Here is a 26995-nt window from a genome sequence, read left to right as displayed (position 1 = left end):
GACTTCAAACAACAAAGCCCGCTTTTGATGTCACATGTGCACTATAGCACTACTACAATAAATACTGCAACACATACACACCCATTCTCACACATTTGCACAAGTTGATCACACATTGGGTTGTCATTAAATCAGTTTACGTGTGCTTAGATAAAGGTTGTCGTTGAATGAGATCTGCCTAACCATATCCTTTTAACTGCCACACCCCTTTTTAAACATAGATCTGAACCTAAATGGTTGTAATTCATGAATGCTTTGGAATACAGACCTAAGGTTAGACTCTTTTTAAAGAAGAAAAAGGCACCATTTTTTGCTGGTAAAAGCAAATGCTGAACTAAACACTATACTAAACATTTTTTATATGATGCTAAATATATATTTTACAAAATAATTTGGACTCTAAAACTGCTAGAAAATCAAAGCTGTATGTCTACCAAGTTGTTTTTCAAAGTTAAAGTTTATATCACAAAAAATTGAGCCCGCCAAAAGGTGTTTGAGTACCGTTTTCATGTTAACGCAATGTCCAATTTCAAAAATGGTTTCCACATGATGCATTTTGAGTGTTTAAGCTTTCAAATGATACCTAATTTATAATGATTACTAAAATAAATGATAAGAGAAAAAAAGTCTCTTGCAGCAAGTGTCCTGCTACCAGGATACTGATAGTGCATTTGATCGGATGCGTAAATATCATGCTGGTTTTGTTCAGATAAGAGACTTTAACCCCTCCTGTTCTGACATCTTTGATGACTGCATAATTAAACAGACCTCTGACCTCAACAGCTGTGGTGTGTGGTGCCAGAGTTTTTTTTTTTACAGCCAATCAGCTTTCAAGTAACATGCAGCTATGGTGTCACCAGTGTAAGCTGCACCCAATCACATTTGATTTAGGAGCGCAAAAGCAGGGACGAATGGAAAGAGAGAAAGAAGCACTTGTCGGCATCAAGACACAAGGGACTTACTTTTGATGGAAGGGGCGGGACGGATGCTACGGGAGTGGAAGCTGTTCCTCCAGATGACGGGGACGTACTATGATCACGCAGAGAGAAAAACTGCAATCAAACTCTCACTTTACATTACTGCAACAACTTGAATTTATAATGGAGTTCAAATTCTAAAACAGATACTCTAAATTCTGATTGGATGTGTTGAAGCCACAGCTGATATAAGCACACCTGTTATCGCACAGCAATTAAATTGCAAAAGTGGGGTTTTAACATCTGGATTACAAAAAAATAATATTAAATGGTCACACTTTAGATTAGGGTCCAATTCTCACTATTAATTAACTATTAACTAAGACTTTTGCCTCAATAAACTCCTATTTGCTGCTTTTTAATAGTTAGTAAGGTAGTAGTTAAGTTTAGGTATTGGGTAGGATTAATGGATGTAGAATATGGTCATGCAGAATAGGGCATTACTACGTGCTTTATAATTATTTGAAATAAAATTACCACCACTTTTGAACATTTTAATGCATCTTTGCTTAAAGGTACATTATGTAACTTTTCTGTTCAAAATTAACCAAATTTAAATAACGAGTAAATGCATCATTAATCCTTCTTCCAAAACGTGTTTTTGTCTTACCTTGATTCACTAAGCCTATTATAAGTGTTTATATTTCAGACCTGATGGGATGGTTTTATTTATGGTCTGGATTTATTTTCAAGGAATCACTGTGTCTATTAATGGGTATAGCTACATTATCTAACTTGATTATATCTCTTAAGCCAAGTAGTGAATGTTTTATGAGCAGTAAGATAACCACATTCATAGACACAGTCAGGCAGAGTCAAAGCACAACCAAAACAATGTTCTTATGCAAAATGCATGCAGTTTTGTTTTTTAACTGCTAGAGGGCCAAAATGTTGCATAGTGTACCTTTAATAGAATTATTAATTTCTTTCAAAAAAAAAATCTGTCCCCAAACTTTTGAGAGTTAGTGTATGTTAGCCGTGAGTAAGTGGTGAATCAGAATGCTAGAATCGAATCATCTCACATCATCTGTAGGGAATTCATGCTCCATCACTCTGAGCTGAGGAACATTGGCCTTGATATTGGTGGACTGGGAAAACTCCCTCATATGCTTGTCCTAAAAGCAAGAGAGATATATGTTGCATGTCATATACGCACACACAATTCTCATGTGCACAATAAACATTCATAAATGCAAACCCTCACCAGCTTCTCCTGAGCCACTGACAAATCCTGAAGAACTTCATCAATTATACTTTCCACCAGAGAGACACTGACAGACAGTTTCAGTTCACTGAGAAAGAGTGAGAGAGGGGGAAACATGAGTAACAAATTCATATTTTGGGGGGGGGGGGGGGGGGGGGGGTTTAAGAGTTTAATAGTGTTAATAGTGATGCGTGTCGCACCTGAGCTTGTTTTTGATTTTGTTCTCTGCCTCTTGCATTGTGTTTTGAATGAAGTGTGCAGCCTGACGTGTCTTCTTGGCCACACGATCCGCCAGCTGCTCGCTGACACTTGACCTCTGGACGACTCTGGGACAGGTCAGCTGGGCGGACTGCAGCATTGCCGTAGCCAGTTCCTGCACAGCACAAAAGAAAGTCTGATTTATACTGCCATTGAATTACAGTGACCTCCACTAAAGCAATCTGTACTACATAACAGACACAACAGAGTTCTGTATGCAAACACACACCCAAAAAACATGACTTTACCTGGATTTCCTCAGTGATCTCACTCCTCAGGGCTGTAGCTGCGTCATTGAGAATGCATTTCAGCATGTGACCACTAGAAGGCGCTCTGCCCAACTCATAGAGTCCTCCAAAAGACTGAGAGGCAAGGCCAAATGTCAAACACCACGAGTTAGGGCATCACCACATTGTTATAAAAATTTAAAACAGAAAAATATATCAGCCATTACTACTATGCAGTGCATCTTTAACATCCACATCATATGTGTCTTAATATTTTATGTTACATATTCTACAACTTTAAGATGTAAATTTTAAATTCTCAGTTTTCTTTTCTTTTAAAAATAAATTATCACATAAATTTCTGAAATCTGGTGTACCCTGTTATTAAGTACACTCATTTTTAAAATACTTCAAATAGTACTGCATAACAGCAATGGCTCGTACACTACTGTTCAAAGTTTGGGGAGATTTTTAAAAAAAGAAAGAAATTAGTACTTTTATTCAACAAGAAAGCATTAAAGTGATCAAAACTTACAGTTAAGACATTTACAATGTTACAAAATATTTAATTTTTATATAAAACTTTTACTAATTAAAGAATGTCGAAAAAACTGTATCACAGTTTCCAAAAAAATATTAAGCAGCACAAAGTTTTAACTTTGATTATCGGAAGAAATATTTCTTGAGCAACAAATCAGCATATTAGTATGATTTCTGAATAATCATGTGCAGAATGGCGTAATGATGCTGAAAATTCAGCTTTTGCCATCACAGGAGTGAATTACATTTTAAATATATTCAAATAAGCGGTTATTTTAAATGCATTTACATTCACATTGTAAATGTAAATTTTAAATGATAATAATATTTAAGTTTTTACTGGATTTTTGGTCAAATAAACGTAGTCAAGATGAGCAATAAACATTCAAAAACATTCACGAAAACGTGCAAAAATTGTATCGATTCCAAGCTTTTGAACAGTAGAGTATAAAATGATCAGATTTTGAATCTGTAATATTGCAAACCATGTATATGTGTAATCTCATACACTAATGGCTTTCTTTGCATGTTGAAGCGCTTCCTCTGCAAGCAAAATGTCCGACTGCACCTCTTGTATATTATAGCAGGTTAAAGGATGCACACTTTCCTGTAGTTTTTTACAGAGATCCTGCACTAACTGAGCACAAAGAGAAAGAGACAGACACATTAGTATGTACTATATCATAGGCAGTTAAAGTGGCATATAGGAAGAATATATCCAGCCAAACCTGTTCAGAGCGAGTGGTCTTCAATCCATGCTGTAGATGACACATTTCCTCACCCGTTGCACACTGTCTCTGATTGTTCCTGTATAAAAAGGCCTGGATCTACATATATGCATACAAAAAGAGTCAGTTATATCTTGTCATCATCTGTTCTCCTGGCTTTCTATAGTGCTGCAAATGAGAACTAACTTTCTGTAAAGCTTCCTCTGTCTTCTCTGGGGTGTTTCGATAGGCTTGAAGAATATCACTCATAGGAATGGACATGTTCTGTAGTGTCAAGTTCCTGTTTGAACACACAAAGAAATACACTTTTAACAAATACAATTCACTGAAAAACCCCTTTAGGTATGTGGGTTACTCTCACTTTTCCATGGCATTGGCCACATCCATAAATCCTCCAGAAGTCACATTGTTCCGGTCCCAAACCAGCGTTCTGTCAGAAAACAGGGCAAAAGAGAGACACTTTATAATAAGGTTTCATTAGTTGGGATTGAACTACCAATGAATAATACTTCTACAGCATTCATTAGTCTTAGCTAATGTTAATTTTAACATTTATTAATACATTTTTAGGATCAAAAGTTGCTAACATTAACTATGTAACTCATAATGCACAACTAACATGAATATGAACATTCTTTGCAAGTAACATTAACAAAGGTTTATAAATGCTGTAAAATTACATTTACTCATTGTTAGTTAATGCATTAACTAATGTTAACAAACAAGACCTTATTGTAACTAACTATAAATTAACAATAAATGATGTCTCGTTGACAGGAACATCAGCAAAAGAAAGCTGCAAGTCACCATGTGTGCATGTAAAATTACTTTAGCTTGGTGTTGATCATGAGGGCCTTTGCTAGCATCTTTGCTCCTGTGTCACCTATACAATTTCCGCTGATATCAATCTTTGACAGGCTTGCGTTGCTTCCCAGGCTGTTGATGAGGATAGTGGTGCCTGTTTTTAACTTTGAGTCACATACAGACAGAGACTCCAGTGGCTAAAAAGTTTGAAAAAGAAAGTAAAAAGGTCACTATCCAAGCCATATGCACAATTGCACATCATACATTTTCTTTATCAAGTTCCATTGATCTTACATTCAGAGTCATTTTATGGAGTCATTAACCTTTGGCTGTAAGTCTCATTAAGATTTCTATCAAGTCTCATTAGCTTAAGAAACAGTATTGACTGAGCAGGTTGGGTCGTGAGAGGCCAGCGCTGATTCTTTGGAGAGCATAAATGCTTTTATTAATGTGGATAAAGTTATATAAAGTTGAGAGTTTGTTTTAATGAGTCCTATCTTTGAGTCAGAGCTGCTTGTGTAATTACTGAGACCAGGCGAGCCTTGATGGAGAGGGATTCTGGGTAATTAAAATTCAAAGCTTGCTGGAGAAATGAAGGGGGGGGGGGGGTGTCTCTGTGGACCTTCTCTCTTTATTGGTGGTACTAGTATTACAAGAATAGACGCAAAAACACACAGAAGCACACATTCCAATCTCCACCGCTAACTGAGGCAAAGATAGCAGCTCTTCCTACTCTCGTTAATGTTATGTGAGAGCTGTGGTCCGTAGGTGGACGTTCTGGTGTACGTAACCATGGTGGATGGGGGACGTGTGATCCAATTTTGCAGTAATACTCATATCATTTGGGAGAGGCTGCAGATTCTAATAGAATAATGGAAAGTGTGTGTGTATGTGTGTAGGGTTTCTGACATTAAAAATGATGTACTCACACACTCCTCCTCCTGAATTAGCTGTACAAGGCGGTGCAACACATCTGTAAGAGCTCTGAGAGAAAAGGGAAATAGTTGAAAGGAAAAGGAGGAAGCGATAACATTTTAAAGGAAATGTATAATTTCAGCAGCACCATTAGCACAACCATGTAGAAATTTAACAAGTTTCCTGAACAATCAAAAAATTACACACATCATCTAAAAAAAAAGAAAACATGACTAATCCACACCTAAACTACATGGCACTTACCTGGACTTCATGGCAAAATTGCGTCCGATTGAAAGGTGTCGAATAGAATGACTGCGACCAATGGAGAGAATTAAAGTAACCATATTGCTCTCAAAACCTGAGAGAGAAAAAAATCGAATTATTAATTGTGATTTGTTTTTAATAATAATTCAATTTCAATCCAATGTTAGCCATTCTACTACTTCCGCCACACTTCGCTACCAAATTAGACATGCCTCTTCTTTCTACATGCCGTAAACATTGTGTTTTTACCTGTCAAGTAGAAAGAACACGTTCTAGGTACTAGTAACAAATGAATAAGTACTTGTATCTAATGAATAAGTACTAGTATCTATTAAATACCTAATGAATACGTACTTGTATCTATTAAATACTTATTAGTACCTAATGAATATGTACTTGTATCTAATAATAAGTACTAGTATCTAATTAATAAGTACTTGTATCAAATGAATACGTACTTGTATCTAATAAGTCAAGTATCTAATGAATAAGTACTTGTATCTAGGGAATTAGGATAATTTTATGCATACCATTCCATAAATCGATTACAGTGCCTTTCATATGATCACTACAAGTATCAAATGATTTCCAGTGCTCCAGTCAAGTATGTTTTCACATCTTATAATTCAAATATCTCTCTCACTTATATCACACTGACACTAGCCTCTCTCTCCCTCCTTTGTGTGTGTGTTTGTATGTGTTCAGACAGGTGTGATGATAGCCCTGCAGGCGCACAGTGCTGGTCCAGTGGGTCATGTGCTATTCTGACTGATGTGTTGAGCCTTTCTCCTCATGTTGCCGACACAACAACGCCTATATTTGCTTCGTCTCCTCCTGGGTTATAAAAATAGCATGGCCTGATTCCATCTTCTCCCAGGGTTCAACATTTTCATGAGCTTTGGTCTTGAAAAGCAACACTAGTTGCTTCGAGAAGCATCGAAAACATCCAAAATCATTGATTTTTCTATTAAGCAGATATCTAGTTCATATTACAAATAAATATTCAATGAACTAAGGAATATTCCGGGTTAAATACAAGATAAGCTCGGTCATCAGCATCTGTGACATGCTGTTGATTACCAACGATGATGAATTTCACTTCTCTTGTTTTGAGATAGCTTGTTTTGCATGTTAACACATTTACATGAATTCTTCATTAAAATATTTGAACAGTTAAATTGTGAAAATTGTCAGGAAACATTCTGTGCATATTTTATGTTTAGAATCCTGTTAAGAAAATTAGGATTTTGGACAAAATGAGATTAAAAGAGTTTTCCATGTTTATATCCATTCCACAGATTTTTCCTAAAGAATCTATGCCAAAGAATGCTGTAAATGTCTGCAAATATTATGAGGTATTTGTACAGATGTACACAACGCACCATTTACTTCTTTCTTATCTTATGAAAAGAAGAGGTTTTCTGAGAGGCAAGAGGACAAATGCACACACACAGCGAGTCAGATTAATTTATGTCTCCATCTCTCCACTTAACAGTCAGATATGATTTATAACCCGATATAAGGAGAGACCCTGTGACCCCTCTAGTGCTGTTGTGAAAGAGACAGTCAAGTGAGAGCGATATAATAAATCTGACAGAAAGAAAGAGGATGGTATAAATGGAGGTTAACAAATTGCTGGAGCTGTGAATGAGAATAAAATAAGAGACTGTACCGTTGTCAGACAGGTCTAGGCTGCGGATGGCCTTGGCCTCGAAGATGTGTTCCTGAATCACCTGAGCTCCAGCCGACCTCAGCTACATGTACCACAACATCACACACAGTTTTAAGAAAAGATTCATACAATACTTTGATGTGCATGTCAGTGTGTGTACCTCACAGCAGCTGATGTCAAGCTCCAGCTCAGATAGATGAGTGTTGGTGGCCAAGCCCTGTAGTAACAATCTAAACAACATTAACACTGGACATTAATAATGATAAAAAATAAAATAAAAATACACTACCGTTCAGAAGTTTGAGGTAAGTTTTTTTTTAAAGAAATAATACTTTTATTCAGCAAGGATTAAATGTATCAAAAGTGACACTAAAGACATTTTTAACATTATGAAAGATTTCTTTCAAATAAAAGCTGTTCTTTTGAACTTTAGATTCCTCGAAGAATACTGAAAAAGGTTTCTGCCACGGTTTCTACAAAAATAGGCAGCACAACTGTTTTCAACATTGATAATAATCAGAAGGGTTTCTTGGGCACCAAATCAGCATATTCAAATTTATTTTTGAAGGATCATGTGACACTGAAGACTGGAGTAATAAATCACATTTGAAATGTATCAAAAAAGAAAACCATGGAAGCTTATTTCCGCCACGGAATAAAACAATTCAAAAGATAATTGCAACTTTTTCATCTCACAATTCAGACTTTCTTTTCTCACAATTACATGATATAAACTCGCAATTGAGAGTTATAACGTCAGAATTACAGGATATAAACTTACAATTGCAAGAAATAAAATCAGAACTACAGGATATAACCTCACAATTCTGAGAAATAAAGTCAGCTCAATTCAGCAGAAATAAAGTTGCGAGATTATATCTCACAATTCTGACTTAATTACTTGCAATTGCGAGTTTATATCACGCAATTCTGAGAAAAAAATTCAAGGAAAAAAACAAACTGCAACAAGGCTGCAACAAGCTTCCATAGAAAATTATTTTAAATAGTAAAAAATATTACAAAATATTACTCTTTTCAGTTTTGATCAGATAAATTCTGCCTTGTAAAATACTTTTTTAATTTTACTGACACCAAACTTTTGAACAGTGCTGTGTACAAAATTCGTTGCAGATATTTAATACCATAAGCGAACAGATTCTAAATTGAAAGAAATTTAAGCTTATAACACATACATTCATGCTAATATTGGAACAAAGCCCATACCTGAGAGCCTCTGGAGGTAGTTTAGTTCCAGCCAATCCCACGTATTTTAACACAGTGTTCTTGCTAAAGAAATCCCTCACACTGCGCGTGACCTCTCGTACTTTCCTAGCACAGCCACACAGATCAGTATGTACATGCTGCCTGCGTAGAGATGCTTACACTTCATAATATCACTTTTGATGGCTCACCTATGAGAAAAAGTGTTCCTGGAGAGGTTGAGGTAGCTCAAAGTAGTGCAGCAGCCGACAGACAGAGACACAAACAGCTAGAGAGAAACAGAAATAGAAAGGTACATCAGATTCTTTACTGAAGTGAAAAATTCAAGCATTATTTGGTAAACAACTGAATCAGCTTTTGGGTACAAACTGTCTCATTCCCAGTCTCATGCTAATATTGGATGAATATTATATATGTCAGTATTTAACTTCCCTAATTCATTTTACACCACAATATGAGCAATCAAATCAAATGTAGAATATAACTGATGGGACTCACTGTGTCTAGGGGGCAGTCTGTGTAGCTGAGGTCAAGGTGAGAAACTGCATTTGGAGCAGACAGGAACTTAAAGAGGCTCTAGAAGAGAGACAGACAAGCATGAGATTTCAAAGCCATCCTGTCCCAAGTGTTCTCCTATTCAATGTTTTTTGCTAAATTTTGCAATGCTGCCAATAAATAAAACCTATATGACAAAAAAAATATGCAGCCAAGTGAAACCAAATAAATGTAGCCTGGGTGAGTTCTTTAAAAAAAAAAAAAATGTTTGAATGGTAGTGTATCTAATGTAGAGATCCCCCACATCCCCCCAGCTCTCTTAAACTCACCACTGCCTCTTCTGTGGCCAGGCAGCCGATGTTTCCGCTCAGATCTAGGTGGGTAAGGGTGTTGCAGAGAGATGTACTTTGATGAAGAACTTGAACCAGACAGCCGAGGCCTAGTGTAACAGGAAGACTCTGAATTAGCATTCACAAAGCAATGCCATGGCAACCAACCCTTTATTATCTTGAATCTTGTTACTTTTGTAGTCGTGAAGCAGCATCTTGACATGCACAAAAGGAGTAAGAGATAAAAACTGCACCTTTTGGGGACATGGAGACCTTTGATAGGTTCAGCTGACTGAGGCCACGGGACAATTTGCACAAACTCTGACTGAGAGCAATCACACCTGAGAGCCGGTAAACAGAGAAATCATAACATCAGCCTATAACACAGAAAACCATGAACAGAGCAAAACCTAATTTTAGATATAGAATCCGCATCAGAACCTTTATCCTCTATTGCATTGATAGACAGGTTGACGATATGGACAATAGAGGCAGAATTGTCCCGAAGAGCAGAGGCCATCTTGACAGCAAAATCCCTGCATCGTGAATTCAAAAAGAGTCAACTTGCTTCAAAGTAACACATAGAAATTGGGTAAATGTGTTTAACTTTTCATAAGTGCAAGGGCCTTGATTAAGCTCACATTTTGAGTCCGCTGGCTTCCAGACTGACCTCCTCCAGAGCACAGGACCGGGCGATCATATAGAGGACCTGCTCCTGCACATCAGGGGTCTGAGAACAAAGAGAAGAGGTTCTCAACGTTTTTTGAGCCAAACAGACATACCAAGATTGACATGAATTGAGCATAATACACTATGATAAACATGTTGAGTGGGAAGAATTGTGATCTGTGCAGCCACAAAATACTGAAAAAATTAAATAAAGAATATGCTTGTTTGTTTGATTGATTGATTCAAGAAAGTGGCTTCGGGCTACAATTCATTGTTCTACCCATCCTTAAATCCTCTCTCCATCTAAATGAGTATACTGTATCACACAGAGATCAAAGTCACCCTTGAGCATGTCTTGTTGTCATGGTCAGACCAGCAATTTATTATTTGGAAAGTGGCCTATATCTGACCTTTCCACAGCCAGGAGCGAGAGGAGATGAAGGTCTGACATGACTGAATAAGCCAAGTCTAAACAAGAACAACAATTCTGCTCCAAGTTAAAAGTAGGGTAGGCAATGTTTTCCATAAACACTTTTTGTTATACTGGTTGAAACTCTCTTCACATCCTGATAGCAATCAATAATAGAGGTGGTTTAAATATTTAAAAAATGTACATGTATCTTTTCTGTGGAAGTCTCAGGAACAAAAAAAGTTCATTCATTGCATTCGGACCAAATGAAATGATACAATGTCCAACCAGCCTGTCAGCATATGTATTTGCATACCTCCGCACACCCTGCTCGCGCAGACATCACATCATCATCTGCATAGTTCAGTAAAGCTATGCAGAGTTCTAGACAGACAATCACCAAGCGCCGCAAACAAACAGCAGTCATATTTTACAGTTCCTCCTGAACCAAAACAACAAGCTTATGCTGCGCTCACGCCATGTCGTGATTACCGTAATTACGAGATGGCAACCCGTGATGTTCTACCCAGAGCTGTTTTTTGTGGCGTTTTTGCCTTTTATTAGAATAGGACAGTTGCTAGACAGAAAGTGAGGTGGAAGAGAGAGAGGGGGGATGGGATTGGGAAAGGTCCATGAGCCGGGACTCGAACTCGAGTCGCCCGAAGCACAACGGCGCTACATGTCAGCGCACTTGCCCACGAGGCTGTAAGACTGGAAAAACTGGAAGAACTGGAAGAGAGGGCAACTCTCTGAGAAAACAAAGGAAATTAACATTTGAACTCTCACTTGTGAAGTTAGCATCACCATTTGAGACGCAAGTCTCACCTCAGAATACATCTCTTTCCCTCTTCCCCCACTCCTTCTCTCTCATGCTGAGATCACTCGGCGCCGACATCAACGCCGAAATGAATCCGCAGCAGTCAGGTGGTACAAGTGTCAGCCCTCTACAAGTTATTTCCGTTTATTGTAATGTTATGTACTTTGAGACATGAGGTAATTTATCGCCATCTCTCGTGATGTTTTGTAGACTTCTGCTCTGGCTGTGTACCATCATGCGTTTTGGAGGATGCGTGGCTTTTTTTAGAGAGCGCTCTGAAGGGAGGGTGGGAACTTATGCTTTCAAAGCTAGCTTGCTATTGCTAGCCTCTCTGAAACTGCCTACCATACCTTTAACAGCTTTCTTTATCAGTATGCATGATTATTAGCCCAGTAGTATCCGTACATACCAGTTTGAAGTCCTTGCTGCATATCTTGGTAAACCACTGGTTGAAGGACAGAGCGCCCACTGCTAAAGCCAAGTCCCTATTAACATTAACAGAATATTAATATTACTATTATTATTATTATAAAAAAACATAAAAAAGATATATTGACCATTTTTATATTAAACATTTATAAATAAATTAATCAATTTATTTATTCAAAATAGTTCCTTTCAAAAGTTTGGGGTCAGTAAGTTTTTTTATTATTAGTTTATTCAGCACATTACATACATTAAATGGATCAAAAGCGACAGTAAAGATTTTCATATTTCATATTTCATATTGTTTCAAATAAATCCTGTTCTTTTTAAACTTTTAATTAAAAAAACCAAAGTATCACGGTTGCCACAAAAAATATTAAGCAGCACAGCTGTTTGCAACATTAAAAATAATAAGAAATGTTTCTTGAGCAGCAAATCAGCATATTAGAATGATTTCTGAAGAATCATGTGACACTGAAGACGCTGGAAATCAGCTTTGCATCACAGGAATAAATTACATTTTAAAATATATTAAAATAGAAAACTGTTTTTTTTTGTTTTTTTTTAAGAGTAATAACATTTCACAATATTGCTGTTTAACTATGTTTTTGATTAAATAAATGCAGCCTTGATGAGAACAAGAGACTTACAAAAACATACAAAAACCTGACTGAGCCCAAATGTTTGAAAGGTAGTGTATATTAAAGTTTTATATATAAAAAATTACATATATATTTAGATATTAGAAATTATGCATAGTTTTTAATAAACATTTTCTTAACCAGAGATATAAGTTTCATTGTATACTTGCTGTCTAAATGACTGAAGTCGATGAGGTTGAACACCCGACAGTTCTGAACATGGTAGATATTATCAACATCCTACAAACAGAAGCAACAGTTCTTAAAACCATCATTGCTAAACCTTTGACATTTTCGATTCTTGTTAGTAGTGACTACCACAGACCCACTGAACTTCCACACAACATGGGAACTCGTTGAAGTCACACAACGCTGCATAGGTGTCTGAAAAGCCTCCTGTAAGAGGATGAAGAAAAATCAAATGAAAGCACTTTGATATCTAAATAACATCTAGATGTGATTGTCAACAGTCATCTAACCACATGGTCCAACTGCTCCATTCACATGTTCTTCAACTCTGGAGGCAAGACTGCATAGCCGCTCTTGAAGATCAGGAGGAACTTTCTTCAGCAATTTCCTGAAAGCAATAAAAAGATGGAGGGGGATAAAGAAAGTGTAGGATCAGTGTAACCACATCAGCCAACACAAATTCAAAGGTCATGTTTGTTCCATTTGTGGGCAGATAAATCTGTTAATACTTACCAGAAGAAGTGAGTCAAATTGGAGAAGACCTTATGGTTTAACTAATCAGTTTATCATAAGGGTCAATATGGAAAAATCAAACTCCATAAAGATAATCCACTATTTTACAGTGATTGATTGAACGCAGTGGTTCTGTTTCCAGACCCAGACACCAGATATTCAATACACAAACATGTAAATCACTGTTGCAGGTGAACTCATTTTATGCCAAAAAGGTTCTATATTAAGAGAAATGTCTTAAATGATTGCGTAATACTTTCATGTTTAGCAAGTTATTTTTATTTTCTTCCGTTACACTATTATGATGGTCCACTTTAGACATTCTACTAACTATAAGTAAATTTGCAACTACATGTCAACTAACTCTCATTAGAGTATTAGTAGACTGTTAGATTAGGGTAAGGTGTTAGGGTTCAGGTAAGCAGAATAAGTTGACACGTAGTTGCAAAGTTACTGCAAATGCAAATGCAAATGTCTGTTGGGGGACTATGAAAATAAAGTGTTAGTCGATACAAAGCAGACAGTCTACTAGTACTCTAATGAGAGTTAGTTGACATGAAGTTACAAAGGTACTTATAGTTAGTATCATGTTTAAAGTGGACCATCGAAATAAAGTGGGGTTTTTTTCTAGTGATAAAGGATGTTTACAAGCTGTCTCATAAAATGTACCTAAAATTAAAAATGACTTAAAACACAATTAAATCCATAAAGTGATCCAATAATGGGATCCCCTAAATTATTATATATATATGAAGCGACTTTAGAGAGACTGAATCTTTGACCGAATCATTGTTTTCAGACCCTTTGAGAAATGAGGTGATGTGCAATGTATATTATGAAAAAATGAAAGTGTTTTTTGGATGCATGCAAACCTATTGTTGGAGACCTCCAAAACAAAATTAGGAACCTTTAAATAGCATAATGGGGGCTATACAGAAGCTTTTCTTCTAAGAGTGTAGTCTTTAATTTTCATTTATTGTTCAGAGATCAGAGTTGAAACATTACCTCAACGTTCCTTTGTTTAATATTATATTTACACTACACTATGGCCCAGTTTCACAGACAGGGCTTAGATTAAGCCAAGAATAGGCCTTAATTCAAGTAGCTTTTATAAACGTACCCAAGAATAAAACTTTACTGATGTGCATCATGAGACAAAACAATGCCACTGACATATTTTAAGATGTGTTGCTTTCAGTTAAAACAGCTCAAACATGCATTTTAGTCCAGGACTGGCTTAAGCCTTGTCTGTGAAACCGTGTACCAAACCAAATGCACCATGTTTGATCAGATGTGATGTTTTCTCAGATCACTCACCCTGGTGATGAATCAGGAAAGATCTTCTTGAGTGAGGCGGTGACATGGCTGACCACAGCTTCCAGATCTCTCACTGACATCAGGCTGAAAAAGTAGCTCTGCTTGTCTGTCTCGATAACCACCTCACAAACACAAAGTGCAAGGGATGATAAGTGATAAATAACTAACTGGCTGGCAGATCGAAAGAGGATCTTTCTTTTGAGATGAAACTACTGAACCCACATTGCTTGCCCCCAACAGCTTGACATTTGTAACAATTTAAAAACCACAGGCTTTACTCATTGGAAAAAACTGACCTCAACTTCCCTGTATTTTCAACTTCATGTTGACATTATACTATAAATATGTTAGCAATTTAAATAGAAAAAGAACAAAATACTACAGTAAAAAAAGTGGACCCTTTTCACATTTCCGAGGTTCTTCAAAGCGGGGGTCGTCATAGTTGGGTAAACTTCATTAGTGGTGAATAGAAACTGCAAGACTCCCATTTGCTCGAATGGCAAAAGAATAAAATCCATGATAGAGTTTCCAAAAGAGGGAAATATCGAGATTGATTACAGCCGTCAGAAGAGAGAATGATGTGAAATTTGCCGTCAATCCCTAAGCCGTTATATTAGAAACACCCTCACAGCAGTGGTAATTCGTTTTTTTAATAGTTTACTGCCAAGGGAATATAACAATAGAGTTATAATTACATAAAATTTGAAAAACTTTACTAGATTTAAGATGTTGATAACCGTAGAACTGTCATCACTGTCTGTGAAAAGTTGTTTTACATGTAATGCATGTATTTGTATTATACATTTTGAAAATATTTTTATAATTACAAAGTGTTATCACATAATTTACAGAGAAAAATCATATTTGACAATATTATACTACCGTTTAAATTATTTGTGGTCAGTAATTTTTTTTATTAAATTATTTATTCAATTAAAACTTTTATTCTACTAGGACGCATTACATTGATCAAAATTGAGAGTGAAAACTTTTACTTGCGAAAGAGATCTATTTTAAATAATTAACTTTCTATTAGGGCTGTGAAACAATTAATCGCGATTAATCGCATCCAAAATAAAAGTTTGTATTCACATAATATATGTGTGTGTACTGTGCATAATTATTTTGTATATATAAATACACACACATGCATGTATATATTTAAGAATTTTTTTTTATTTATACATAAAATATTTATATTTATATATAATACAAATTATATATACAGTATATTTAAGCAAATATTTCTTAAATATATACATGCATGTGTGTGTATTTATATATACAAAATAATTATGCACAGTACACACTCATATATTATGTGAACACAAACTTTTATTTTGGATGCGATTAATCACGATTAATCATTTCACAGCCCTACTTTCTATTCATCAGAGAATACTGAAAAGATTAATCAGTCTCCACAAAAACATTAAGCAGCACAATTGTTTTCCATATTAATAAATAACACATTTTTCTCGAGCAATTCTTTTAGCTTTGCCATCACAGGAATAAATTAAATTTAAAATATATTAAAACAGAAACCAATTATTTTAAATTGTAATAATATTTCTTTGGAGGATGAGAATTTGTATAATAAAAAATAATAGAAAAATTGGATTGAACTTAGGTTAAATAATGAATTGCATAATTTATGGGGAAAATATATTGGTATATTTGTATTATATCACAGCTGCCCATATTTATTTTAAATTCACAGATGCTTCAACCCAAAGCAACATATAAAACGTATACAAATGTTACAGTGTAGATTAATAAGCAACTTTAAATGTTCATTATCGTGGCGTGTTGTAGCTGTAGATCTCTTACCTGCTCAATGCTGTCGATGATGATGGCATAGATCTCGAGATAACTAAAGGAACTCTCCACCTGAAGCAAGAGACAGGACCGCTGTAAACAGCATGCATACTCTACAGCAAATAACACTGGAAATACAGTGACTCACAAGTTAACATAGAAGAGAATGTGGGGGGGGGGGGGGGGGGGGGGGGGGGGGGGTCAGGGAGGCTGGATCATTTATTGAAACTCAAACACAGAAGTTGAGCTTTGGAACGAATATTTTTTTTCTTTCCACAGGAACTAGTATTGAGTCATGCACTTTCAGCATCTAACTGCTCTCCATTAGGAGCTAATAGCTCTTCTTTCACAAATCAAGAAATACAATCAACTCTTAAAGAAGTGCATGTCATTCCATCTTTTCCCAAAATACTCAGTTATGAACTCACATCAAGCTGTTTGTGCTAACAGCAGAAGAGTCTATATTACTCAGTCTATATTACTCAGAGGAAATATAAATCTCTACAAAGAATTATTCCCCCCACAGCACTTTGAGTTAATACTGGACGTGACCTACTGACCCTCCTGTTTCTAACCTACTGCTTGTTTATCAGCTGCATATTTTTAGAACACAGTGTCAATTCACTGTTCAAGGTTATTGGGGGTGTGTGTGTGGGGGGGAAGAATCATTTCCTTATTCTATCCTTATTCGAATGTGAAGTTTAACATTATGATTTCTGAATGTTAAATGGTATATTGGTACTCAAACAAGAGCTATATGGTCATGTAACATTAAAGTTACATTACTTTGAAGCATTTCATTTTAAAATACCCCATAAAATTAGCCTGTTCTGATACACACTGGCTCAAAACATAGATGGACACTTAAAGGGATAGTTCAGCCAAAGATGAAAATTCTGTCATTTACTCACCCTCAAGTGTTTCCAAACCTGTATGACTTTCTGTCATCGGTTTAACACAAAAGAAGATATTTTGTTGGATGCCAATGGCTATCATCACCTGTCTGGTTACCAACATTCTTCAAAGTATCTTTTGTGTTCAACAGAAGAAAGAAACTCATACAGGTTTGGAACAACTTGAGGGTGAGTAGATGATGACAACATTTTCATTTTAAGCCACACTTGAGTATGAAATTAATTTTTATTTGAAAACAATATTTTAAAAAAATCTGCAAACAAATCCTACCATTTTCTCAAAAGTTAAAATGTAATTTCAATTTAAATGATTTGATTTAATTTAAAACGCATTTATTTTATTTTATTCATTTTATTGGCTTATTTAATTTATTATTTGACTGTCTGTTTACATTAAATATAATTGTAAATATTTTTGCAAATACTTTATTTTTTAACAACTTTATAATACTGTTTTCAGGCTACATTTTGTCATAACAATTTTGAACAACTAGTGCAAAGTGCCCGTGCAAAATTTGAGAGCTCATTGTTACAATTACACAGCAAAAGTTCAGTGACATTTTTATTTGTGCATGGTAGAAAGCAAATACTGATACTGACATAATGACATACAATAAATATGGAAATACGCTACGCTTGAGCAATCAGTTTGTGAATAGGCTACTACAAATGATGCCCGTGAAAGAGACTGTGAACGCATTGAATAGGATATGTTTAGTTGATGAATAGCATAGGCTACTATTACACAGTAGCGAAAACGTTAAGCGCACCAGAATAAAATATAATATTCAGAAATAAACAGTGTAGCTGACTTACAGATTCAGTTAACATCCACAAATGAATAAGCGCGACGATTCAGGGAGCAAGCTACACAGTGAACTCCGAAGAAAGCGCTACTTAAAAGATTAGTTCACTTTAAAAAAAAACCTGGAATGTTTTCCTCAAAAACCTTAATTTCTTTTCGACTGAAGAAAGAAAGACATGGATATCTTGGATGACATCGGGGTGAGTAAATTATCAGCAAAACGTTTTTTGAAAGTGAACTAATCCTTTAAGCTCTGCTGCTTTCTTCGACCCTCTCTGTCTCTGCTCCTGCGCTGTGCTCACTCAGTGTGTAGAGGGGGGGTGGCCAGCGGCTAGAGCGGCAAAAGCCAATGTGTGCCTCTTTTAACAATACTAGTGCAAAATGCCCGTGCAAAATCAGTTTTTGTGTGTTTTTAGTAATTGTTGGTTTGGTGTGTTTGAGTGCTCATTGTTACAATTACACAGCAAAAGTTCAGTGACTTTTTTTTTATTTGTGCATGGTAGAAAGCACACAGTGAACTCTGAGAAAACGCTATGCTTGAGCAAACAGTTTGTGAATAGGCTACTACAAATGATGCCCGTGAAAGAGACTGTGAACGCATTGAATAGGATATGTTTAGTTGGTGAATAGCATAGGCTACTATTACATAGTAGCGATAACGTTAAGCGCACCAGAATGAAATATAATATTCAGAAGTAAACAGCATAGCTGACTTATAGATTCAGTTTACATCCACAAATGAATAAGCGCGTCGATTCAGGGAGCAGTTCAAAGTGCCCGTGCAAAATCAGTTTTTGTGAGCTGATCGCCATCAAAAAAGTTCAGGAGATATTTCTTAGTGATGGCTGATTTCAACAGTTTCAATATGATAAAAAATATATTGATTTTATATTTTATATTGATTCAATGGATTATTTGCATTTTGAAAAAAAAAAGTGTTATGAATTTATTGCATTTTTGGGGAAAAATAATCCGTTTTTATTATAAATCTTTGAAAATCAAAATCTGGATTTGAATTTTTTATGTTATTATAACTAAACCTAAAGATGCTATGTGAAAGTTTGAAACAGAAATTTATCACGATTTGGAACCAAACTATAATATTCAGAAGTAAACAGTGTAGCTGACAGAGTGTTTATGTCAGAATGTTTATTTTTAAACCACAACCTTCTTGGGGCTTCTTTGACCGATACAACCCTCTAATGTCAGAATGTTTATTTTTAAACCACAACCTTTTAAAAATGATATATTTAACAATATCTTTTGCATTTCTCATCCAAACAACGTCAAACTTGGCACTGCACTTAATCGTGCCCATAACAAGACACCTGTCGAGTTTGAAATCCATCGGACTAACGGTTCGAGAGATATGCGAATAACAGACACACACACAGACAGACGGACATACAGACAGATGGACGTTTCTGTAATTTATAGATAGATATTTAACGATATCTTTTGCATTTCTAATCCAAACAACGCCAAACTTGGCACTGCACTTACTCGTGCCCGTAGCGAGACACCTGTCAAGTTTGAAATCCATCGGACTAACGGTTCGAGAGATATGCGAATAACAGACACACACACAGACAGTAAGACGTTCCTGTAATTTATAGATAGATATAATATTCAGAAGTAAACAGCGTAGCTGACTTACAGATTCAGTTAACATCCACAAATGAATAAGCGCGACGATTCAGGGAGAAAGCTACACTGTTAGACTTTTCTGTAATTTCTACAGTTATTTACTTTAAATCCCCCAGTATTATACTGCTATTTCTCTTTACAGTAAATAACTGTGATTCCCATTGCATCATGGACATTTTCTGTGACGTCTAACACCACATACAGAGACTTACTGTATTTTTTAAATTTGCTGTATACTACTGTATTTGACGTAACTGCCTCTCTGGCTGGCACCATTCCATCGTGCTTTTTATTTCCTAATTTTTGCCTTACACCGCGTGTCTACAACGCTATAATAGCCAGAGGCTGTCTATATTGGACACATTGAAGCGACCGGACCTTTAAATGCAAACCTGTTTATCCCTTGTCAGAAATAGCGCGAGCGCTTGGACTCGTATCGGACTACGTCAGAAATATAACGGCCGCGGCGCATCACTACACTGTCTGGGATTTGTCGTGTCGCGTCAGAGCATCCAGTGTAGGTATGGGGTCTGTCTTTTGTTGGATCGCAACGTTCGTGTCTGGCCCGGGGAAGAGACGGAATTCACTTCACCGAGAGAGAGAGATCAGCAAGCAAGGTTAAAAAAACAAAAAAACAAAACAAAAAAAACATTCTGTGTGTGTTGACAGGATTGTGCCCAGTTTAACCTATGTTATAACGTTAACGTTAGCCTAACGTTACTCGTCGTCAACATGGCGGTAACGAACTTTACCATGGTAAACTGAGCTAACGTTTCATTTTACACACTTTGTTAGATTATTGAATTGTCGAGTTAAAATATGCCAACGAGCAACGCGTTTACATTAACAATAAATGTGAAAATTAATGTGAACTAATGTGAAATTCTGTTTATAGCCTAATGTTGGCCTACTGATGAGAACCTTTATAGTTTTAGCATTAGTTTGCAAACTATACCATATTATAGTTTTTTTTTAATGGAATTTAATATTTACTTCCATTTTTGTGTTTAAAGGCAACTGCAACAAAGCGCCAATTCGCGCCAGTGACTTCTAGCAAGATTCCAGAGGTAACTTAGGCCAGCCCATTTGTGATATATTTTGAGATAAGTTTGCTGAAATGATTAGCAATACGCTATGTGAAAATTGCTTTTGAGCCACTGGTGCAGACTAGGTAGCTTACAATATCTTATAAAATCTCTATAAAATTTGCTAACTTTATATCAAATAAGTGACCTTTGCCTTATGTCTAACTTTATTACACAGCAAATGAACCAATCAGAAGATGGACCATTGTCTTTGTTCAGTCTCACCAGATTAAATGTATCCAGGTAAGCACTGCAGTAAAACTCTCACTAATTCATTCATACCAAATCTAGCATTCTAAACAACTTAAGTTTATATTTTTGCATTATTTTGATATTTTATTAGCCAGAAGACTCTACCATTGCAGTCCCACCTGACTAGGAAGGTCCTAATATCAGCGCACAGGTGGGTTAACTACTGTAGGAAGGAGAACGATCATCACACAGTGATTTCTTGCATGTGTCTTACTGTGTATTTGTCTCAAACAGGTACTCCTTCACTGCAGACAAGCTGAAATGGGCTAAAATCATCGATTTCAGTCGTTCTTTCTATGGATCTCAGCATTTTTGGACAGAATTTAGGATTTATAAGTATTAAAATTTAATCTGTCATAATTTTATTTAGTTCTTTTGTATGCTATTTATTGACAAAAGCTGTTTACAAATAAATATTCTTAAGTTTTTGTGAAAATAATAATAAAAATTAACAAAAAAGGAACTCTCTCTCTCTCTCTCTCTCTCTCATATAGTTTTGGAACCGGGATCTCCTCTAAAGGACTGAGTACATTTGTGTTGTGGGCACGCATGCAGACCAGGGAACACTCTGATGTTGTCAATCAAGTTCTGAACAGGAACCAATCTTTGGAGAAGTTCATTTATTCACAAAGGTGGACAAAAACATTGTGTTGGCTTTTTAAAGATTATTTTGATGATGACTTTTACTCCTATGCTGTAGAGAAGATGGAGTAGACAGTCAGACATTGATAATAATAAGAAATGTTTCTTGAGCTTCAAAGAGACTTCTTTCAAAAACATTAAGACACTTAAATACTTCTTTTGGCCACCAGTGTACATGAATCCAACAAATTTTTGGAAATAAGTGAAATTATTTTTAAGGTGGGGTTATGTGTCTTGTATTGTGAAAAGAACTGTGTTTTGTCCTGTGTTGGACATTTCCTTTTTGAATGCTTAAAAATGTATTTATATTCTGCAGTTTTATGAATGTAATGGTTGATATTTCATTATAATACTTGTATAAGCTAAACAACCAATGACTCTACATTCATTTAGTCCAGGGTTCACCAATCTCGGTCCTGGAGGGCCGCTGTCCTGCAGAGTTTAGCTCCAACCCCAATTAAACACACCTGAACCAGCTAATCAAGGTCTCACTAGGCATACTAGAAACTTTCAAACAGGTGTGTTGGAGCTGGTTGGAGCTAAACTCTGCAGGACAGCGGCCCTCCAGGACCGAGATTGGTGAACCCTGATTTAGTCAAATGCTAATGTTTTGTTAATGGTTTTATGTATGTTTTCAAAAATGTTTGCAGTGAAGGACAGCACATAATGTGTTAATTTAACACGTTTACACATCTTTGTGTTAACCTCTCTGACATATTTACTTTGTTAAAATCATTAACACAATGAATGAGTTAAAATTAACACAAAAAATGTTGTCTCTAAACTCACCCATTAATGTGTAAAAATTTCACACATCATTTCCAGCATTGGCATGTTTATTTTGTGATATATATGAAATGTTTTAAATAAAAAAATGGTATTTTGTGATAACTTTGTCTAATTGGTTTGTACGAAAGTAGTACTTATGTAGGATAAAAAATAAAATTAATCATATATCAAAATTATCAAATCTAATTTATATTTAGTACAAATAAAAATAATTACAGTAGTGTACTGATTAGCTTCGTTTTTACAGTAATGCACTGTACTGATTAGCTTCGTTTTTACAGTAATGCACTGTACTGATTAGCTTCGTTTTTACAGTAATGCACTGTATTACACAAAACTGAAAAACGGTTTGGTACTGTAACTCTTAATTACAGTAACTTACTGGCAACAGTGTTGCCAGTAAGTTACTGTAAAAAACCCTTGAAAAGTCTAACAGTGTACACAGTGAACTCCGAGAAAACGCTTCGCTTGAGCAAACAGTTTGTGAATAGGCTACTACAAATGATGGCCAAATAAAATATAATATTCAGAAGTAAACAGTGTAGCTGACTTATTGTTTAGCTGACAGTGTTTATGTCAGAATGTTTATTTTTAAACCACAACCTTCTAAGTGCTTCTTTTACCGATATTTTTAACAATATCTTTTGCATTTCTAATCCAAACAATGTCAAACTTGGCACTGCACTTACTCGTGCCCGTAGCAAGACACCTGTCAAGTTTGAAATCCAGCGGACTAACGGTTCGAGAGATATGCGAATAACAGACACACAGACAGACAGACGTTCCTGTAATTTATAGACGGATAGATATAGATATGTTGGATATGACCAAATATTGACTAACTTTGAAATGTTTTGCTTGAATGATGTGCTTGTGCTATCTTTAAATTGAGAGCTAGTTGATTTTCTTTTTTATCTAATGGAATGGCATTTAGACATTTTTAAGTGTGACTTGAGTGTACAAATACTTTTTGGAATCACTGTTATCTGAAACTTTTTTTTTTTTTTTAAGTGTAAGACAGTGGTGTAGAAACCATTTGATAAGTCTGTGTGCATGTGCATGCATGTAGAAACGTAGAAATATCTAAAAGTAGAGGAAAGAACGTCTCCCCAGTTAAAATGATTTCTACGACCCTGATCTGAGATCTATGTGCTCTGATATACTGTTTCCCACCTTCACCGGCTGCTTGCTGTGGAACACATGAGCTCTCCATTGAGACATCACCTGTTAAAGAACAAAAACACAACAGAACAGTGTAAATGAGTCTAGTGCCATCTGCTGGTACACAAAAAGAGCTCACAACAACAGGCTAGCTACTTCCTTTCAGTTATACTCTCTGTTATCAGTCTTTGTGGCTTTCAGTTTTATAGCTCAGCAACCAACCTAAAAATATTGTTTTTATAACAATATTATTTGGCAAAACCACAAAAAAATATTGTGGCCTTTTCAGTGCTTACTCTTTCACATTAAACAGAGAGAAGCGTGCAAGCCCTTCAATGATAAATGAACAAACAGTGCTGACTGTGCAAGCAGATTCTTGCAGAGCATGAGACATGCCATTTCATCAGCACATCTCTGCACCATGAGCTTTCTAGATGAACATCACAGTCGACAGTGAAGTCGTTCGGTATTACTAACGAGACTGGGAGAATCCAGAGTTTTCAAATTAAATTATGACATTAATCATGTGACTTTGAACAGACTTTTCATATGACTTTTTATATTATTCTCAAATCATGCATCATGCCGGAGAACATGATCGTCAGGTTTTGAACAAACTTATGGAGAGTTCATGCAGCTCAAGTGCTGCTGTCATTAAAGCAAAAGGGCAACAAACCAAAATACTAAGACATTCTGAAATTCATATTAATTTTTTCCTCATATTTGTTCTTAAAATAATAATAATAATAATAATAATATATATATATATATATATATATATATATATATGAAGAGTTCAGATGCAAAAGCCTCTAAGTGCCATCTGAAATTTTCTCCTAGAATGATCATTTTTATCAAGCTCGTATATTTAAGTTCAGTAATTTCACTTAAATGGCAATGAAGATTACCTATTAATTGTCATTTAAGTGAAATTACTGAACTTAAATATATGAGTTTTATAATATATATATGAAAAGAATTGTATTACACAAATCAAAATAAATATATATATTCATTATTACAAAATTGTGAGGGTGAGAGGCTGACATACCAAAACTCTGTTCTCTGCTCGTCCCTTGCATTGGTTGATATGCACCAGACTCATGAACTGAACCCTTTGTGGCTTCAGATACTGAGTTATGCCTTCTGTAAATCAAGCATAGAACCATTTATGCAGAACATCACTCAAAAAAAAAAAAAAAATTATCTAAGCACCGCACTATAAATGTTATCACATCATAAAAAAGGTATGCACACAGTTGTGTAGCGTGCTCTGAAAGTATTGTATAAGAACCTTACCTTTGAGGCAAAATGGGACCTCTGTCAGCGCCGCCATAATGTCTGTTCACTATGTCAGTGGCAACAGGGTGAAGACAGGCCAGCGCTGGCAGTGTGTGATACACTCTTGAACACACACTCACATCCTGCTGCTTTATGATTCATGCTTATGGGGGAAAACCACAGTTTGAGAGTACAGGTCTGAGACAGGATGTGACACCTGAACTGCATGAAGAGCATCCTATAGCAGCCACTTCAAGATGTGCAGTTTCTCATTTAGCACAATCATTTCAACCCCAATACAGATGAAATATATCGGTTAGCAAATGTTAATATGTAAAGCTCCAGTCAGTGGTTTTGCTGTCAGCTACACACAGACGTATAGAAAATCAAATGTGTACCTGTAACCTTTACTCTTAAAGGGATACTCCACTTTAAAATGAAAATTCTGTCATCATATACTCACCCTCATGTTGTTTCAAACCTGTATGAATTTCTTTCTTCTGCTGAACAGAAAGGAAGATATTTAGAAGAATATCAGTAACCAGACAGTTTCTGGTCTCATTGACTTCCATAGTAGGAAAAAATATATACTATGGAAGTCAATGAGACCAGAAACTGTCTGGTTACTGATATTCTTCTAAATATCTTCCTTTCTGTTCAGCAGAAGAAAGAAATTCATAAAGGATTGAAACAACATGAGGGTGAGTATATGATGACAATTTTCATTTTAAAGTGGAGTATCCCTTTAAGATCTACTGATGGCTAAATACTAAAAAAATAAAACTGCTAAATGGACATTTTTCTACTCAGTATCTCCCTCTAGTGGAATGTTCACTAGGAAATTGTGACAACCCTTCCAACTAAAATAATATCTGATCTGTCACTTGTCACTATCCTGAAAAATACCATACATTTTTAACCCTCTGATGGTCTTTATTTATGTCTACACTCGAGTTTTTTGGGGTCTCTAGAGACCCCAGACAATAACATTTAATTTTGTAACAAGATAATGTTTTTTTTACAAATGTAATTTTATTCTGTTTGTTAATGTTTTTACTCAACATTTGTGCAGTTTTTGGAGAATTTATGATATTTTTTAAATTTCTATAAATAAATAAATAAATAAATATTTAAATAGCCTTTTTACAAAAAAACAGCATTTGATGTAAAATTCACTTTATAAAAGACCCAGATTTCTAACTTTCATTCATGGGGATAACATGGATAATTTTAAATGGTTTAATGTAACATTTTTGCCCATTTTTTGGAAAATGCAGTTTTAAAATAAAAAATAATAATTTTAACCACTAGATGGCTATAGAGCTCCAGTATATGCTATTTGCTATTAGACTACCTGAAAGATATCTTTTCACAAGTTGGATTCAGTTGGATTCATATCTAAATATTATAAAATCACAATTATAACAAAAATAAAATATTTTTGTCAAAGTTTAGCATTTTTTTGTACCAAAACCCCCCCCCAGTTTTTCAATAATGTTACATTATGATTAGAATCAAACCTGAACAAAATGTTACAAAGAGAAATGTTGGAGTCTTAAGATTTTATCATTTATTTCAATCATTTATTTTTAATCTAATTCTAGATTCTAGACACACACAATTGTGTGTGTATGTGTGTGTGTGTGTGTGTGTGTGTCTGAGAGATAAAGAGAGAGAGAGTGTGTGAGTACACATTGTCGATGTGCCAGTGTCACCACACCACTTTATATTTGTAGTGGTTCTGCATTTTGGATGATTTTATTTGACATATTATAGCCTTACAAATGTTCCTGTGTGTGTATGCGTGTGTGTGTGTTTACATTTTCAATGTGTCAGTGTCACCAATTTATTTTTGTGGTGGTACTGCATTTTGGATGATTTTATTTGACAAATTATAGCCTTACAAATGTTCCTGTGTGTGTGTGTGTGTGTGTGTGTGTGTGTGTGTGTGTGAGAGAGTGTGTGACTACACATTGTCGGTGT

At 35.5% G+C, this 26995-nt stretch overlaps 1 protein-coding gene and 1 long non-coding RNA gene across 7 annotated transcripts in view; one reads left to right on the top strand and one right to left on the bottom strand.

Moving 5' to 3' along the window:
* Positions 1–25165, bottom strand: part of carmil2 (capping protein regulator and myosin 1 linker 2) — a 45714-nt gene extending 20549 nt beyond the window's left edge. For 4 of the 5 annotated variants that reach the window (XM_084124884.1, XM_084124885.1, XM_084124886.1 and 1 more), the window contains exons 1-30: positions 25031–25165; positions 24783–24877; positions 23744–23794; positions 16449–16508; positions 14619–14740; positions 13079–13176; positions 12925–12995; positions 12766–12839; positions 11942–12017; positions 10279–10367; positions 10079–10173; positions 9892–9978; positions 9638–9747; positions 9312–9389; positions 9005–9081; positions 8817–8921; positions 7753–7822; positions 7593–7674; positions 5918–6014; positions 5668–5722; positions 4763–4935; positions 4296–4364; positions 4121–4214; positions 3935–4033; positions 3715–3843; positions 2688–2801; positions 2382–2554; positions 2182–2269; positions 2000–2092; positions 963–1029 (exon numbers count right to left, since the gene is read on the bottom strand). In XM_084124884.1, the coding sequence (XP_083981010.1) occupies positions 963–1029; positions 2000–2092; positions 2182–2269; positions 2382–2554; positions 2688–2801; positions 3715–3843; positions 3935–4033; positions 4121–4214; positions 4296–4364; positions 4763–4935; positions 5668–5722; positions 5918–6014; positions 7593–7674; positions 7753–7822; positions 8817–8921; positions 9005–9081; positions 9312–9389; positions 9638–9747; positions 9892–9978; positions 10079–10173; positions 10279–10367; positions 11942–12017; positions 12766–12839; positions 12925–12995; positions 13079–13176; positions 14619–14740; positions 16449–16508; positions 23744–23794; positions 24783–24877; positions 25031–25067 (2728 nt within the window). In that variant the 5' untranslated portion in view covers positions 25068–25165. Of the gene's footprint in view, positions 1–962; positions 1030–1999; positions 2093–2181; positions 2270–2381; positions 2555–2687; positions 2802–3714; positions 3844–3934; positions 4034–4120; positions 4215–4295; positions 4365–4762; positions 4936–5667; positions 5723–5917; positions 6015–7592; positions 7675–7752; positions 7823–8816; positions 8922–9004; positions 9082–9311; positions 9390–9637; positions 9748–9891; positions 9979–10078; positions 10174–10278; positions 10368–11941; positions 12018–12765; positions 12897–12924; positions 12996–13078; positions 13177–14618; positions 14741–16448; positions 16509–23743; positions 23795–24782; positions 24878–25030 lie in introns of those variants that run through there. The other variant, XM_084124888.1, reaches the window with a different exon arrangement.
* On the top strand, positions 20310–21472 carry LOC311090023. Of its 2 annotated transcripts, XR_014607817.1 has the most exons (5): positions 20310–20419; positions 20816–20869; positions 21066–21130; positions 21231–21290; positions 21374–21472. It is a non-coding gene; the product is annotated as an uncharacterized lncRNA (long non-coding RNA). The 2 variants fall into 2 exon arrangements; XR_014607818.1 differs by lacking the exon at positions 20310–20419 and having other exon boundaries at positions 20780–20869.
* Positions 25166–26995: the final 1830 nt, after the last annotated feature.

This window comes from Abramis brama (genome assembly GCF_963993115.1).
Source record: "Abramis brama genome assembly, chromosome: 9".
Classification (NCBI taxonomy): Eukaryota; Metazoa; Chordata; class Actinopteri; order Cypriniformes; family Leuciscidae; genus Abramis; species Abramis brama.
The sequence above is the reverse complement of the archived record's forward strand: the minus strand, read 5'-3'. Positions and strand labels throughout refer to the sequence as shown.